Below are 18,127 nucleotides of genomic sequence, written 5' to 3'. Positions count from 1 at the left end.
AAAAATGTTTTATCAGTAGGATTTCTTTCAGGTGCAAGTAAGAGAATACTTAATTAACAGTGGCATAAACAATACAGACATTTAATTATCTCATTTCATAAAAGGTTTCAAGGGAGGCAGTGCCAGCATTGGCTCAGCAATACAGTGATGTTGGCGTTCTAGGTTGGTATCTTCATGATTCTCTTGGCCTGTCCTCAAGTTCATTAAAAGGCCACAGCAGCAACAGACATCATATCTTTCTTTTTGCGGTACACGGGCCTCTCACTGTTGTGGCCTCTCCCTTTGCGGAGCACAGGCTCCGGACGCGCAGGCTCAGCGGCCATGGCTCACGGGCCCAGCCGCTCTGCGGTATGTGGGATCTTCCCGGACCGGGGCACGAACCTGTATCCCCTGCATCGGCAGGCGGACTCTCAACCACCGCGCCACCAGGGAAGCCCCAGACATCATATCTCAACACAAAACTTGCAAAGCAGGGATAGAAGACACAGGTTTATAAAAAAAAAAACAAAATAAATGAACAACAAGGTCCTACTGTATAGCACAGAGAACTATATTCAATATCCTGAGACAAACCATAATGGAAAAGAATATATATATGTATAACTGAATCACTTTGCTGTACAGCAGAAATTAACAGAACATTGTAAATCAACTATACTTCAATTAAAAATGTAAAATAAAGTAAACAAACAACAACAAACAACCAGCATTTTCTGTGGCCTCTCTCGTCTTTCTCGGGCGGGGAAAATATTTGCCATCCTGGAAAATATTAGACTTTTCTCTATTTCTCATTGGCCAGATCTGGTCACATACCTACTCGTAGACTAATCACTGGCTTAGGGAGACAGCATTGCTATGACTGACTTAGATGATCATGATTTATCTCCTTGGGCAGGGCACACTGCCATTTAAACGAAATAAAGCTTTGCTGGAAGGGAAGAGGAAGAACGGCTGTTGGCAACAATATGGTACTTGAGGGTAAAATGGGATAATATATGCAAAGTGCTTAGTAGAATTTCTGACAAGTTTTACTCCTTAAGTGTTAACTATTACTATTGCCTACTGTGATTATAAACATTAATAAAGGCATCCAGGTTCTCTCTGACCATCTCTTCTTCCACCTAGAACTTCAGTTCACCCTTAATTATGTTCTACCTTGATGATCATTCTCCTTGACAGAAAGGATAAAAGCATCATAGGTAGGGCTGCCTTGTGGTATAACTCTACCAGATGTTGTTCACATTGTAGTTTGGGTGGATGGTGCCCTTTGGAGGTGTGCAGTATATAACTTGTGTGACCATTAGCCTCAGTCCTATGAGTAGTAAAATAGCTCTTTCTGTGTCATCCACCTTCACCATACCATCTTCTCCAAGAAGTGGTCCTCTCCTGTTCGTGGTATATTTGGCCCTAAGAAAACTTTAGTTTTAATTTTTGTTTTATTTTGATCATTATTACTTTTCATAAGTCTCATGTAGAAACTTAGCCTAGTTCAACATCTTATCAACATCTTCAGTGAAAACAGGAAGAGGCAGTTCCCTTTAAGGAAGAGAGTCAGTGACCAGTTGTGGTCATTGAGCTTGACCATGGGACCTCTGTCTGCCATTCATATGTCAGTGAGGCTGGGGGTAAGGAGGGCTTTCCAGCTCTGCTGCCACCTTTGAAATAGTTCAAAGAGAGAGAGCTCACTGGCAGAGAGCAGAGAAACCAGGGAAGGTATTGCTTGAATATTATGTAATGTTACCTTGAGTAGAAAACAAAAGACCTCATTGAAAAACCCTTCTTGTATTTGTCTCTTGACATTCTCTGCCTTACAAAAGAATCTCTTAAATCATTTGAGGCCTGGCAAGAAGTGAATCTCCTCTTAGATTTTGGCCCCAAACTTTCCTTTGCAAATCATCTTTGGAAGTAACTGGACTATAAGCCATAAGTTTGAAAGGGAAAGAGAAACAGCAAGTGGTGATCGGTTACCATGTGCCAGGCACATACATGCATAAACTCACCACCTTCTCATAGCTGCTCTGTGAAGAAGATATCACTGAATATTTGGTAGGAGTGAAATTAGTCCTGGGACAGTGAGGGAATTTGTCTAAGGTCTGTCTGATTCAAAAGACCCTTCTCCACATCACACTGTATTTTTGTGCATTATAAACCAACCAACAAGCCAAACAGCCAACCCTCCCTCATCTAATGGCATCAGATGGCATTAAATCTGGGGCCCAAGAGCTTGGAGGATGGGGAGAATCCACACTGTGACTCTGGGTCAAGTCACCCAAGCTCTCTAGGCTCTGATTTCTGCATTCATCTGTAAAGCGAGGCGATCACATCCACTTCACAGAACGGTTGCAGGAATCAAACCAGCTCCTGCATGTCAAGTGCTTTCAGGGGCCTGGCTTGTAAGAGGTGATTCATTATTCATCCACTAACGAATGGTGGCTCTCGTTATTGCTCTGGGTACTAGTCCTATTGTCAGTGACTCAGGAACTTGCTGAGCCCTAGTGACCGCATTTCCAGAACAATCCAACCTGAATGTCCCCTGCAGAGTAAGTTGGAGCGCTTCTGAGCAGGCTTCTCCAAAACTGGTTTGCCTTCCCAGCCTGCGTTTCCTTCACATTTCGACTCCCGACAGATTTCCGTGTTCTGGACAAGGCCTTTGAGTGTTACTCCGCAATCTCTTCCGGCTGTTAAATAAACTTCTCCTGCTCCCGGACGGGCTGTCGCGTGTGTGTAAAAACCACTTTATGCCTGGACTATAATTTCCAAGTCAAAACTCCCACTGCAGGGGCGGCTATTAGGGTCACTCCACCTCCAGAGTCTATGAATCACAGATAACAGGTTCAAACTCTGAGGCTGCTCTGGGGACTGATTATGGGGCCTGAATGAGGAATGATTAGCTATTGTACTTGGGCCTGTTTATGTCTACTCTGGGCATCAGAGGATCACTTTCCGTGTCACCATCATTAGAAGAGGCGGCATTATGAAGGGCCAATAAACAACTCGTGCCCAATACTACAGTTTATGAAGCCCATTTATATTTGAGAGTTGACTCATTACTTCCTCAGAACAACCCTGAGAGGTAAGGCTCCTTAGAACTATGTGCTGCATAACCATGGGCCAGTTCCCACCTCTCTGAACTTCAGTTTTGTCATCCGTTAAGTGGGATTGTTACGGGGACTCAATAATAATAATAATGTTTGATAGCTAACTTCCCAGTTTGAGTCCCCCCAAAAGCAGGCCCTGAGACAGGCACCAGGGGAAAGTAGGTAGGCGCCAGGTCGTTTATCTGGCCTTGCTCTCAGGAAGCTCACATAAGGAAGTGGACAAACAGGGCGGGAAGGGAGAAAGCCAATGCAGGATGCATTAATGAGTGGGTTAAAGCTGTGGGCGACTGGGACTCAGCCCCACGGGGGACCCTATGGCAGACTGGGGAACACAACCTAGAATCATCCCAAGAGGATAAGACATTTATCCACTGACTCTGATGCCCCACTGGTTGTGGGATACCCCGGGGAGCTCCCCTCACCCTGCACTTGTGGGTTGCCCCTGCTTGAGGCTGAGCGAAAGCCTGTAGTGCCAGAGAAATGCCTCAGGAGAGAAGGAAGCAGGGGGGTGAGGAGAGCAGTGGAAAAGAAACTCTCCACTGCTGCTGCAGGCCAGCCCAGGGGACTGAGGGCACATGGGTGTGGCCTCACCAGTGATGCTCTCACACTCACTGCTGGCGCTGACTTCTTCATGCCAGGAAACGGCCCAGCACTGGACACACATTTGGTGCTCACACCGACCCCCCAAGGAAGCATCGACCCCATTCTCTAGAAGAAGCAAATTGAGCCTTACAGGGTAAAGTTAAGTCACCCAGAATGAGCCAGCCTCAGATCCGGGTCTGTCTGGCTGCAGAGGCTGGACTATTAAGGTCAAACGTTAGGGCAAAATCCTAAAAGGAAAATTAGCCTCTTTCACAGAAAGATGGAGACTCCCATTGTGAGGAATTTGCCGGACAACATTAAAAAGTTAATACTAGTACATATAAAATAGGTAATAAACAAGGACCTACTGTATAGCCCAGGAAACTATACTCAATATCGTGTAATAAACTATACTGGAAAAGAATCTGAAACAGAGTGTGTGTGTGTATAACTGATCACTTTGCTATACACTTGAAACTAACACAACGTTGGAAATGAACTATACTTCAATAAATAAAAAAGGTAATGCTAGTTACTATTCTTTATACTGATTTAGGAAACAGGTATTGAGCAGACCTTTGGCTTGAGGATAAAAAAGAAGGCTGTGACAGAGCCCCTGCCCTCGAGGAGGACCCGGGCACGGGGCGGGCTTGCAGTGCGATGAGGCAGGGGAATTGGCAAAGCTCTCTCCAGCCTCACAACGTACAGTGAGGATGAGCTGAGGCCCAAAGATGCAGAGTGACCTGAGCCGTCACACAGTGGTGAGGAAGGCAGGATCTGAACCCCGCATCTTTAGCCCTTGAATCCTCAGTGTTTCCTGAATTAGTTCCCTTGAGAGGAGGAGTTAGCTCCTTGTGATAAGCTCAGATCACACCTGGTGACGCCAATGACCTTGGGTAGCCATAGCGTCAAAGCGGTCTATCACTTCTGATGGAGAGAAGTCCTATGCAGACACATGAAGCAGAGCAGAGGGTGAGTGAGATATTAGAGCATGTAGAACTGGCGGGATTTGTCTATCCCCTGCCATGGAGTGTTTGTGGTAGAGCCGAGGCTTACACAACCCTGGGGCTGGGAGGAGGTGAAGTAGAAACACCCCTGTGTGCATGGGTGAGACTTTCCAAATCTTCACCATATTATAAATAAAGCCCACCGCCAAACTGTCTCGGCCTTAAAATGACTCCTATAGCTTGCTTGTTTGCATTCATTTATACATCCCTCCAGGCACTCATTCTTTCAATCCTTGGACTTGAATTCACTGAGCACTTACTATGGGCCACTTTGTGTTCCCGAGGGCTGCTGGGCCTTTGTCGTGAACACCCTTCAGTAAGCTGGTTGGCTCCTGGCAAGAGATGAGTGTTGAGAGGTGAGATCATGGGAAGTTTCAGAGCTTATGGAGCAGGAGAAAAGCCCTGGATGCAAGAATGAAGGGCCCTGAATACATGTTTCCCATGTTGCCCTGACAACTGCTCTCATTTTCTGTGTGAGAGAAAGCATGTGAAAACCAGTAAAGTCTTATGAGTCTCACAAACCCAGTTAAATTCCTGGACCATCTGTGTGACCTTGGCCCAGTTACCCAGCCCCGGGAGCCTCCGTTTCCTTATACGTAGGTGGGGAGAATACCCTGTGCCTTGAGAGCTGCTGCCAGGATTAAAAGGAGGAAAAGTTGTGGCATCTTGCCTTCCGTAGTACTCAGCAAATGTTAGTCCCCATCCTCCCAGCCCATCATCTGGAGAATGGGCTGGCCCTTCCAGAAAACATTGATCTTAGTTCTCTAGATTTAAGCATCAGAATGTTTAAATTGATGGAAATCAGGGACACTGATTATTAACCAAAATAGGATTAATAGAATAACTAGGTTAAACACACACACACACACATGCACACTCCTAAATCAGACTAAACCAAAACATGCTACAAATAAGTTTCCCTTTTTCTCACCCTTGGATAAGAACAGATCATCATCAATTCTGGGTTGTATCACATCAGGCAAATGGCCATCCTTTTGGAAATGGCCTATCCTAAATAATAATCTTATCACCCAGGCTAAGACAACGCTAGAATCGATCCGGGTACAGCATTTTGGATGTTGTATAAAGCAGATACACATTATTTTACTTAAACCCCCTAATAACCCTAGGAAGCAGGCAGGGAAAATGTTATCAGCCCATTTTCCCTAATTAAAAATAAGACTAGTCATGTTGCCCTTGCTTTTTCTCAAGGTATTCTAACATCAGAGGGGAACAGTTGTGGAAAAAATTAATTTCAACTTGTTTCTCTGCAAAAATAATACTTTAAAAAAATCCTTAAATATGGAACAACAGAGTCCTTGAGTAGACCATCCATCATCACTAACCTACAAAAATATGGTTATAATTTGATATATTGGTCAAAATTAATACATGTTAATTTTACTTTCTTTTATATTCTGGAGAGAAGAAAGCAAATCTGATTGTAAACCCATGCTGCCCAGGAAGAAGTCCCGGGCCCCTTGTGGCCTGTGAAGGTGTTATTGGAATCTGCCAGTTATGCTTAATATTTCAAAGAACCTAACTAAAAATGTTATATTTTCTCTCATATAATTAGGCCACTCAGACTAATTAAAATCACAAATCTTTCTTTTGGCTGGAATTTGGTAGCACCAGAGATCACATGATGATCAGAGGTCCTGACTGGTCTTTGATGACATCATAGCAACTCTGAGACCTGGAAGCAGGACCACACTGCGACTTATGCCCCATGCCCAAGGATCTCAGCTCCTAAACAGCCAGCGCAGCAAGAGACCCTGGTCATGTGTCTAGACACTCCAACCCTTCAAGCCAGAGACTTGTTTGCACAAGTCCATGCACGTACAGCCAGGTCATATGAAAGGAGTTCTTTGTCATTAAAAAGCTAGAGTCACTGGCCTACCTTTGAAGGCTATTGGTTTCATGATGGAAGTTAGGGAGTAAGGTGCAAAGCCCTTCAAGACAGAGAGAACTTGTTTGCACAAGTCCATGCACGTACAGCCAGGTCATATGAAAGGAGTTCTTTGTCATTAAAAAGCTAGAGTCACTGGCCTACCTTTGAAGGCTATTGGTTTCATGATGGAAGTTAGGGAGTAAGGTGCAAAGGGGAAGCGCACTGATAGCGTTTTCTTTCCACAATGAAATGAAAGATATTTCTTACCAAATTAAGGAACTCTCTAGGTCTCAAATAAAAACACGTTATACAAATGCTGGAGAGGGTGCAGAGAAAAGGGAACTCTCCTACACTGTTGGTGGGAACGTAAGGTGGTGCAGCCACTATGGAAAGCAGTATGGAGGTTCCTCAGAAAGCTAAAAATAGAATTACCATATGATCCAGCAATCCGACTCCTGGGCATACATCCAGACAAAACTCTAATTTGAAAAGATACCTGCACCCCAATGTTCACAGCAGCACTATTTGCAATAGCCAAGACATGGAAACAACCTAAATGTCCATCAGCAGATGAATGGATGGAGAAGATGTGGTGTATGTGTGTGTGTGTGTGTATATATATATACACACACACACACACATACACACAATGGAATATTACTCAGCCATAAAAAAGAATGAAATAATGCCATTTGCAGCAACATGGATGCAACTAGAGATTATCATACTAAGTGAAGTAAGTCTGAAATAGAAAGACAAAAACCATACGATGTCAATTATATGTGGAAACTAAAATATGACACAAATGAACCTATCTATGGAACAGAAACAGACTCACAGACAAAGAGAACAGACTTGTGCTTGCCAAGAGGGAGGGATGGACTAAGAGTTTGGGGTTAGCAGATGCAAACTATTACACGTAGAAGGGATAACAACAAGGTCCTACTGTACAGCACAAGGAACTATATTCAATATCCTGAGATAAACCATAATGGCAAAGAATATAAAAAAGAATGTATATATGTATAACTGAGTCTCTTTGCTGTACAGCAGAAATTAACACAACATTAAAAATCAACTATACTTCAATTAAAAAAAAGTTATAGGACAATTACCAGGAATTTTATCTCCATGTATTGGAATATACTTAAAATAGATAATTTTTACCACCTGCCATAGAGTATTACAATGAGTGCTTTTAAGTGAGGGAAGACAGGGTATTGCCCCACTGTTCACAGGCGAGCAGTGAAAGGAAAGAAACCCTTTGCATTCCCACTTCCTTTATGAGATTTGCCAACTGAAGTAGTAAATGCGTGAGGAGCACAGACTCTGGAGTCAGAAGATGAGGGTTTGAATCTCAATTCTGCTGTTACTTGCTGAGTAGTGCTGGGCACACAGTTGCTTAACATCTTTGAGCTTCGGTTTCCAGATAAAAAATGGAGGTAATGCCTCTCTCTCCAAAGAATGTGGTATTGCTGAATGAGCACACGATTACAAATCAATGAATCCTTTCCTTCCGATCCCAGTTCAGCCATTTACTTGGCGTGCATACTTGGGTAATTTGCCTAATTACTCCAAGCTTTAGTTTTCTCCCCTGTGAGTAAATGCCACTGTCCTTCCAATCTCATAGGTTGGTTTTGAGGATATAATTCAGGTCAGAAAAAAATACCTTGTAAATAGTAAAGCAAATGTGTCAATGCAAATCCACTATCATACCAATGTAACATTTTGCTACATTGTTTTTGTTCAGATTAAATATACTTTCAGACCAATCTTCAACGGATCATCTTGTTACTTTTCTTGCTCAAAGAGGACAAAGGTAACAGGCTTTTATTCATTACTTACAGACCTCATGGTTGCATGTCCCTCACCATGCTGCAGAGCTCTGTTTAGGTACTGTTGACTGTACCCATCCTTGGCCCCAGCCAGTTAGGACAATCCCATCCCCTGCCATGGTGATTGCTTCTGGGATGCTCTTTAGAGGCTGCAGTTAGTGTTGAAGGCTTTGTTTCAAAAGTTGCAAGATGGGTCACTCTTTCCATCTAGATGTGAAGTAAACCTGGCAGCTGCCCACAGCCATGTTGATATCATCAGGGGAGAGAAGCCAGAGCTGAGAAAAATCACAGGGAGAGAGCCATTGCTCTGATGATATGGTGATCCTCTGGACCAAATTGTGTCCAAAGCTAGTGCACTTCTGGGCTTTTCTGTTAGGTGAGGCAATAACTTTTCTTGATTGAGTTTGAGTTTTCTGTTCTTGCAAGTAAAATAATCTTAAGAAATATACTATGTAACCTTGAGCAAGTTTCATTAACCCCCTAAACATCAGTTTCCTGATCTACAATGGGGGATCATATAATACCTATCATCTATCATCTATTATTACAACCGCAGTGAGGTGCAATAGTGCTTGAAAAACGCATAGCTCAGTGCTTAGTACTAAGTAAGAATTCAATAAATTGGAGCTATTTTTATTATGTTTGGAGCTCTAGACACTGTGCTAAATGCTTTCAGTACATCATTTCCCTTAATCATCACGTCAACCTATAAGGTAGGATTTATTAGCCCCATTTTACAAATGAAGAAATGAGGGTTAGAGGGTTTAAGTGACTTGCCCATGCTACCAAGAGGCAGAGATTTCAACAGGTATGATTATTTCTTTTCTTAAAAATCTTTTGACCAGATGATGTTGAGTGTACATTATCAGTAAAACGCTAATATGCCAAAAATGGTTAGGTATTAGGGACATAGCAGTGAATACACATATTTTCTTTGAGTTTAGTTTTACAGGATACAGTCTTACAACTATCTGGATTATAAGAGATTAGATTGAATTTGTGCCTTGGATTTACTAGCATCATGTTTCTTACAACTAAGCTAACCAGCCAATAACATCTAAATCTTACAGGTATGTAAAAAGCACTAAAAGTAAGTTATGCAACTAAATGCAGGACATACAGAGGTCGTTTCCATGTACAACTTAAAGCATACACACACATATTACATTCCAATTGTTATTTAATTTTTCCTAAAACCCTGAGCTGAAATGTAACACTTCTCTTACATTTATTGATTCCATGGGTTAAAAAAAAAAATCTTTTTCATATGTACTATAAAGGTTTTATCTCTATATTTTCTCTGCTCTTTCTGACCTGATGTCAACTTGTATGTGGTTCTAGGAAGTCTGAACAATTAGACGTGATAATGGAAGAAAAAAAAATAGACTTAGGGTCTCCACTACACTATTTTCTTAGGAAACCTACAGGGAAATCTAATGGTGTGTTTTACTGTTTACCTGTAGGTGACATTCTCCAGATGTCTTTACATGTCATGGAGTGCCTGTGACAGAACATCAATCACTAGGGAGAGGAAAGAACAACTATATGGAGAACAGTTAATCTGAACCTCTGCCTTACAAGTCCTGTCTTGCGGGCAGATCAGGAAATTCCTTACAAGCAATCTATAGTAAGCCCCGAAAAACATAAATAGGCTCTGGACTTGTCTTAACAACTAGGTCAATATTTTGTCTAAGAAAATGTAATTGTGTCAGGACACACCTCAAACGAGAAGTCACAGGCTTTCACAGGCAGGGCGAGAGGTTCCACTCCTATCCTGCCTCACTCCAGGCTTTCGATGTGAAGTTAGATAGAAGGGTCTGAGAGGAGGACCTAGAAAATCGCCCTAGAGATAATATAAGCGATCCTTGATTTTGTACTGAGGAGATTTTTACCTGTATTGAAGTCATACATGAGGAAGCTAACAAACAACTGAGAACAGAGTTTGTTTTTCTTTTGATAGCTTAGTTTTCAGATACCGAGAGTGTGGAAGTGGACAGATTTGTAGTCAGACAGATCTAGCTTTGCTCTTTCTAGATGAGGGACATTGAGTATATCATTTAACCTCTCCAAGCCTAATTCTCATCGTAAAATGAAAATACAGGCATACCTTGTTTTATTGTGCTTCACTTTATTGCACTTCACAGATATCGTGTTTTTTTACAAATTGAAGATCTGTGGCAATCCTGAGTCACAGTTTCCCAACAGCATTATTTTTTAAGTAACGTATGTACATTGTTTTTTAGATATAATGCTATTGCACACTTAATAGACTACACTATAGTATAAACATAACTTTTATATGCACTGGGAAGCCAAAATATTTGCGACTCACTTGATTGCGATATTCGCTTTCTTTCAGTGGTCTGGAACCGAACCCACAGTATCTCTGAGGTATGCCTGTAATAAAACCTACTTCACAGGGTTGTGTAATACATGGGCACAGCTCATAGTAGAAACTCAATAAAAGGTAGTTTATTTCCCTTTAATTCTAAGAAATGATTTATTTGATTTAATGTCTTATAAGAAAAATGTCTTAGAAATATAACCGGGGCTTCCCGGGTGGCGCAGTGGTTGAGAATCTGCCTGCCAATGCAGGGGACATGGGTTCGAGCCCCGGTCTGGGAAGATCCCACATGCCGCGGAGCAACTAGGCCCGTGAGCCACAACTACCGAGCCTGCGTGTCTAGAGCCCGTGCTCCGCAACAAGAGAGGCCGCGATAGTAAGAGGCCCGTGCACCACGATGAAGAGTGGCCCCCGCTTGCCGCAACTAGAGAAAGCCCTTGCACAGAAACGAAGACCCAACACAGCCAAAAATAAATAAATAAATAAATAATAAACTAAAAAAAAAAAAAAGAAATATAACCTCAACATCACTGGACTTCACCAGCATGGGAGTACTAAAAATACATAAATACTAATACATTTTTAAAACCTATTTCCACATTTAACTAATACAGTAATTTCTGGGTATCACTAGGGATGTGTCTTGTGCTTCTCTCATCTTCATTCAGCCCTTTGTCGATGTCTGCTGCCCAGGAAGATCAACTTGGGGGCCGCGCCTCGCTCCTATGTCTCCTGGTGATCCTCAGTGAGAATATGGTGGTTGCCTTCTCTGAGAACCCTAGAGATACCCAAACTAATACCGTCAAGAGGCCAAGATGACATACTTCCTGTTAAGACTTCAATGCAACACAAGCACACTATGTATGCAGAGATGATCCTCTCTCCCCATTTTCTCCCTTAGCCACTTGGACCACAAACAGCACTACTTGTGCCTCCCTATGAAAAAAGCTTCTTCAGCTTCTTCTTAATCCCTCATCGGCCATAAGCAAGGACCAGGCATCTCTCTATCTCAAGGTCCCCTATTCCATATAATCCCACCCTCATGCAAACCAATTTCTGCATATTTCAGACTGTCAGTTTCACAGTTCATCATAACCACCCAGACTCTGAAATGCAGTTTAGGCTCAGCTGGAACCCTCTCAACAGTAACAATTACTGCACATTCTGATATTCTGATTTTTCATCCACTAGAGTTCTGCCTTCCAAATCAAAAGTATACAACAGAGTAAAATGGGTAATATAAATTTATTCTGTGACATTTTCCTCATTGAAGATATTTTAAAATAGATTAAAATATATCAATATTTTATGAAAAATAAATACCTAGTATAAGAATTTAGATAATACCTGTAATATACATGATTTGACCCTGAGTATTCCTTTTTTTTCATTTCAAACAATATTTTTTAAAAAGTAACATGAAAATGATAAGGATTACTGCATTCTTCATATATCTGGTGTCATAAATTTTAATTCAACTGCCAGTTCTTTTCTCAACTATACACGTTAATGGTATTTGCTTCTCATTTTGAATGGGAAGAGTATCCATTTTCGGTTTAACAGTGATATTTAGGTCTTCTTTCTCTGCTTCTTCAAGAAAATTCTTCATGCTGAGTTTGAACAGTAATCGAGGGTCTGGTCCAGAAAGTGGTGGGCAATTACAGATCTCTCTAATTTTGAGTGCCTATAAAGAAAGAATACAACACAGAATATATACACATATCTAAATTAATTAAGGTTATTCCAGTAATTCCTAATATGCTCTATGTAAAACAATGAAATATAAGAATACATTCTGTATTTTTGCAATAAAAGGTATCAATTACAACATATGAAGAAGAACCATATATAAATTCATAGTAAATAGTTATATTTACATGATTTGTTCATATAATAAGATATCTGCAAAAAACAACTGTATTTGCAATGACTGCCCACTGTCCTGTTGGGGATAAATAAGCCTTCTTGGAAGTATTTCTATGATTTGTCAACCTCGAGCCAATCCTGAGAACATTATTCAGATTAGAGAATATCTGAAGACGCAGAGAGATTTTTTTCAAGAGAAAGAAAACAAAAGAAAATAGACGTGAACATACTGAAAGAACATATACATGACTGGGACAGTCTGGGGTGGAAATGATGCTAATAACCTAGAAAAGTAAGCAAATCAAAATCATGACAACTTTTAACTCCAGGAAAAATAAAATGATGCAGGGAAAAGAAAAGTAAGCACAGTATACAACATGGCTCAGCTGTGATTAGTGTTTACAGTTTTTAAAAACTGCATCTTTATCTAACCAAAGTCACAACTTAACCATATTGGGAAGGGGGAGAGCTGGATACATGTGTCTGTATGCACAGGGTGTGACAGTGGTAAGGGAGAACTTAATTCTCATCCTCTATGGGGGAAAAGAAATAGATAATACCTAAAACCGAAAAGTTAGGAAGTAGCGATATAAGCACGTTATATAGGTAAGGTGGGAAATACCAAAAGAACCATTTAATAGAGTTGCAAATGGTTACCCCTGAAACTGAAGGCAGGATAGGGAGACTGCCACTTTAAGTACTAGCCTTAGAGAACTATGTGCTTCTTCAAAGCGGGTACATGAATGACTTTAAGACGTGAAAACTAAAACAGCAATTTTTTAAAGGGAAAAAAAGTCTTAATACCTAAGGGGTTTTAAAAGAAAGATGTTTAAGGGGAAAAGCTAGTTTAGGTTTTTACTACTTCTAAATGTTTGATAGTAATGCATATTAAGGGAAGAAAAGCAGGGGAGGGGAGAGTCAGTGCTTGGGGAGTAGGAAAGTTTTAAAAACATAAGTTCTCACTGATAAAATAATGACTTGGAGCAGTCGGGAGAAGACCTAAAGGACAAGGACCTGAGGGAAGAGGTTGCATGGGTACCTAGAAGAAGAGAATTCCAAGAAGCAGCAGTGAGCGCCAGAACCTGAGAAGGGAGCATGGCTGGAGTGCTGTAGAGCAGCGAGGAAGCCAGGGCAGCTGCAGAAGAGGCGGGAAGGAGGCAGGAGCAGACTGCGGGATCTCACAGGTCATGCTATGGATTTTAGGTTTTCCTCTGAGTGGGCCTGCTCCTGGTATTTGTGGGGTCCATGGCAATAATGCAAATGGAGGCTCAGATACCATATATATATATATATATATTTTTTAACATCTTTATTGGAGTATAACTGTTTTACAATGGTGTGTTAGTTTCTGCTTTACAACAAAGTGAATCAGTTATACATACACATATGTTCCCATATCTCTGCCCTCTTGCATCTCCCTCCCTCTCACCCTCCCTATCCCACCCCTCTAGGTGGCCAAAAAGCACAGAGCTGATCTCCCTGTGCTATGCGGCTGCTTCCCACTAGCTATCTATTTTACATTTGGTAGTGTATATATGTCCATGGCACTCTCTCACTTTGTCACAGCTTACCCTTCCCCCTCCCCATATCCTCAAGTCCATGCTCTAGAAGGTCTGTGTGTTATTCCCGTCCTACCACTGACTACATAAAAAAATGTTCTATTCTACTTTGAGGAACAGACAATCAAAATGACTCTGATGGGGACGTTCCTGGTGGTCCAGTGGTTGAGAATCCGCGTTCCAATGCAGGGAACGCGGGTTAGATCCCTGGTTGGGGAACTAAGATCCCACATGCCACGGGGTCAACTAAGCCCGCGCACCGCAACTACAGAGCCCACGCCCCACCTAGAGAGAAGCCCGCACACCACAACAAAAGATCCCGTGTGCTGCAACTAAGACCCAATGCAGCCAGAAATAAATAAATTAATTAATAAATTAATTAATATTAACAAAAAAAGTAGCTGTACCTTTAAAAAAAAAATGACTCTGACAGCCAAGTACAAAATTAGAATCCTTTAATTTCACATGTAAGGTGGCAGGGAGCATACCCCAGCTGCTGCCACTGGCCTGCTGTCCACTCCCTTCTCCTCCCACCCCTGGCCTACCTGGCACAGTGAGGGACCTTGTGTGCGTACGTCCAAAGGAAGAGGTCCATGCAGGCCCTGAAAGCGGGCTCCAAAGTGTTTGGGCGAGGGGTGGGAGGAGAACGGAGTGGACAGCAAATACCAGAGTGCCATGTGGTGAGAGCACAGGTTCTTAAAAGGGACTACTCCCTTAGCTCCCATGGGAGAGGGGGGCATGCAACCAGAGGCAAGCCAGAAAAGGGTCTTTTTAAATGATTGAGGCCAGGGCAATAGCTTGGGTCTAGGAGACTTTGACCCTGAATAAGGCTGTAAGTTACCAAAATAAACTGAAGAGGAAAAAGCATTAAAATGAAATTCTTTGGTGATAGGGGCCTTGTCTGAAGTTTCTTCGTATCTCACAATACAGTAGATTTAATATCTATTGAGTGTTAAATAAATGTTTGTTAAAGTAAACTGAACTGAAAAAAGGAAGAAAATGTTTCCCAACTATAGCACTAAAGTAAAAAGAAATTCAGACCCTCAGCTAAATGGTGACCTACTGTCCAAACAAGGATACCTTTGGGAGTGAAAGGAAATGCTATTAAAATAAGATTTACACTGAGACATCAGGCATAAACTGAGACTGTCCTGTCAAAACTGGGACGTACAGTCTACTCTTGCTTTAACCCCTTTACAACCATGTTGATGTTCTTTTTCCAAGTGAGAAGCCAACCTGTCACGGCTGCTACATCACATGCCTAAGGCCTTCACTGGCATCAGTAAAGGGCCAAGTGTGGAGTTCAGCAGGTAGTAGCTGGCGCAGCTGAATTTAGCAATGAGAGATGCAAAGCAGCAAACAAAGAGAAGAGAATGCCATCTCCTATAATCTTTTATATTCAGTAAAAGCTCTTCTCTTTCCCGTATTTTATTCAGTACTTTTACATTCAACAAATATTTAGAACATCACACTGAGTAAGGTGCTAGGTACATATTGATCAGAATGAAGCCATGATCCCTGCCCTCATGCAATTTACTTTGCGTTTCCCCACGACGGGCATTTGAATTGTTTCCATAGTTTTGTTTTATGTGGCTTTTATAAATTACCTTGCTATGAAAACCTTTGTTTAAAAAAAAGATGTTATTTTTTTAACCTCCATTTGGGTTTACTTGAGGGGAGACCCCCTAAAATAGAATGATCTAATCAAAGAGTAAGAATAGAGTATAATTTTTGTTATATAGGACCAGACTGCTTTCACCAGAAAGGCTTTACCACCTTATAATGTCATCCGTATACATACATACCTGAGTTATTCATAACAGAACATAAGATTTTATGATTTCTATCTAGATAACCACATAATTTCAAACCTCAGAATCCTTAGAAATCATCAGTTAAATTTTACAGAGAAGAAAATTGAGCCCTAGAGAGGTTAAGTGACTGGCAGGAAACAAAAAACTGCTTAGCGTTAGTTTATTCACTTGTAATTGCCAAAATTGGAAGCAACCAGGATGTCCTTTAGTAGGTTACTGCATTAACCTGTGATGCAAGCAGACAATGAAATATTATTCAGCACTAATAAGAAATAGTGCTGGGCTTCCCTGGTGGCACAGTGGTTGAGAGTCCGCCTGCTGATGCAGGGGACATGGGTTCGTGCCCCGGTCCGGGAAGGTCCCACATGCCACGGAGCGGCTAGGCCCGTGAGCCATGGCTGCTGAGCCTGCGCGTCCGGAGCCTGTGCTCCACAACGGGAGAGGCCACAACAGTGAGAGGCCCATGTACCACAAAAAGAAAAAAAAAAAAAAGGTAGGTATTTGTTATCTCCATTCACAAGTGAGATCACAGAAGCACAGAAGTTTATACATACAGCCCAAAGTCACAGCGCGCCCGGAGCCTGTGCTCCACAACGGGAGAGGCCACAACAGTGAGAGGCCCATGTACCACAAAAAGAAAAAAAAAAAAGAAATAGTGCTGGCTACTTTTATGGCTTTTATCAAGCCATAAAAAGACATGGAAGAACCTTAAATGTATGTTTTTTTTTTTTTTTTTTTTTTTTTTTTTTTTTGTGGTATGCGGGCCTCCCTCCGTTGCGGAGCACAGGCTCCGGACGCGCAGGCTCAGCGGCCATGGCTCACGGGCCCAGCCGCTCCGCGGCATGTGGGATCCTCCCAGACCGGGGCGCGAACCCGGTTCCCCTGCATCGGCAGGCGGACGCGCAACCACTGCGCCACCAGGGAAGCCCCAAATGTATGTTTTTAAGTGAAAAAAAAAAGCTAATCTGCAAAGGCTACATAGTGTATGACCCTAGTTACATACATGACATTCTGGAAAAGGCAAAACTATGGAGACACTAAAAAGATCCATGGTTGTCAGGGGTTGGGGGGAAGACAGGGAGGAACAGGCAGAGCAGAGAGCATTTTTAGGGCAATGAAACTACTCTATGTGGTACTATAATGATAAACACATGTCATTATACATTTATCAAAACCCATCGAATGTACAACACTAGAGTGTACATTAGAGTGAACCCTAATGTAAACTATGGACTTTGGGTCATAATAATGGGGCAATGTAGGTTCAACTACTGTAACAAATATAGCACTCTGGTGCAGGATTTTGATAGTTGGGGGAGCCTGTTTCCATATGGAATCAAGAGGTAGATGGGAAATCTCTACCTTCCACTCAATTTTGCTATGAACCTAAAATTGCTCTTAAAAATAAAGTCTGTTTTTGAAAAACCTGGCATGGAAGTACTGATAAAAAGGATTAGGAAAAAGGGATTAGAACACACGTTTGTTGTTCTTAATACTTTTGCATTACACGTGCTAATGTGTTTTTTTGTTTTTTGGGGGGTTTTTTGCACCACATTATATGTTTCTTGAGTAAATCTTTTACTGAATAAAATGCACTTTGGAGATGTCTGAGCTACATATCCTTAATTGCTAGAAAAACTATACATACTTTATAAAGGTTTTCTGTTACTATCTGTTCATCTGTGAACTGTTTTTCTCCTCTACCTATCAAGCAGAATCTTGTTACAGACCATACATATTTCCATCAAATCTTCATCTGTTTTGCATAGTAAGATTATTTTTTTGTCCAAATTATATTTTTTTATTATTTTTTTTGACATCTTTATTGGAGTATAATTGCTTTACAATGGTGTGTTAGTTTCTGCTTTATAACAAAGCGAATCAGTTATACATATGGAAAACAGTATGGAGGTTCATTACCCTGTGCTATGCGGCTACTTCCCACTAGCTATTTTACGTTTGGTAGCGTATATATGTCCATGCCACTCTCTCACTTTGTCACAGCTTACCCTTCCCCCTCCCCGTATCCTCAAGTCCATTCTCTAGTAGGTCTGTGTCTTTATTCCCATCTTACCCCTAGGTTCTTGATGACATTTTTTTTTCTTAGATTCCATATATATGTGTTAGCATA

General features: G+C 41.5%; 1 protein-coding gene across 7 annotated transcripts in view; it reads right to left on the bottom strand.

Annotated features, from left to right (window-relative positions):
- OMA1 (OMA1 zinc metallopeptidase) overlaps positions 1 to 18,127 on the bottom strand; it is a 120,788-nt gene that overhangs the window by 15,348 nt on the left and 87,313 nt on the right. For 2 of the 7 annotated variants that reach the window (XM_055084592.1, XM_028489347.2), the window contains one exon: positions 11,986 to 12,441. The exons of the other annotated variants lie outside the window; for them this stretch is intronic. In XM_055084592.1, coding sequence (XP_054940567.1) covers positions 12,363 to 12,441 — 79 coding nt within the window. In that variant the 3' untranslated portion in view covers positions 11,986 to 12,362. Of the gene's footprint in view, positions 1 to 11,985; positions 12,442 to 18,127 lie in introns of those variants that run through there. 7 annotated transcript variants of the gene reach the window in all.

This window comes from Physeter macrocephalus, chromosome 4 (genome assembly GCF_002837175.3).
Source record: "Physeter macrocephalus isolate SW-GA chromosome 4, ASM283717v5, whole genome shotgun sequence".
Taxonomy (NCBI): Eukaryota; Metazoa; Chordata; class Mammalia; order Artiodactyla; family Physeteridae; genus Physeter; species Physeter macrocephalus.
This window is presented reverse-complemented; position numbering and strand designations above follow the sequence as displayed.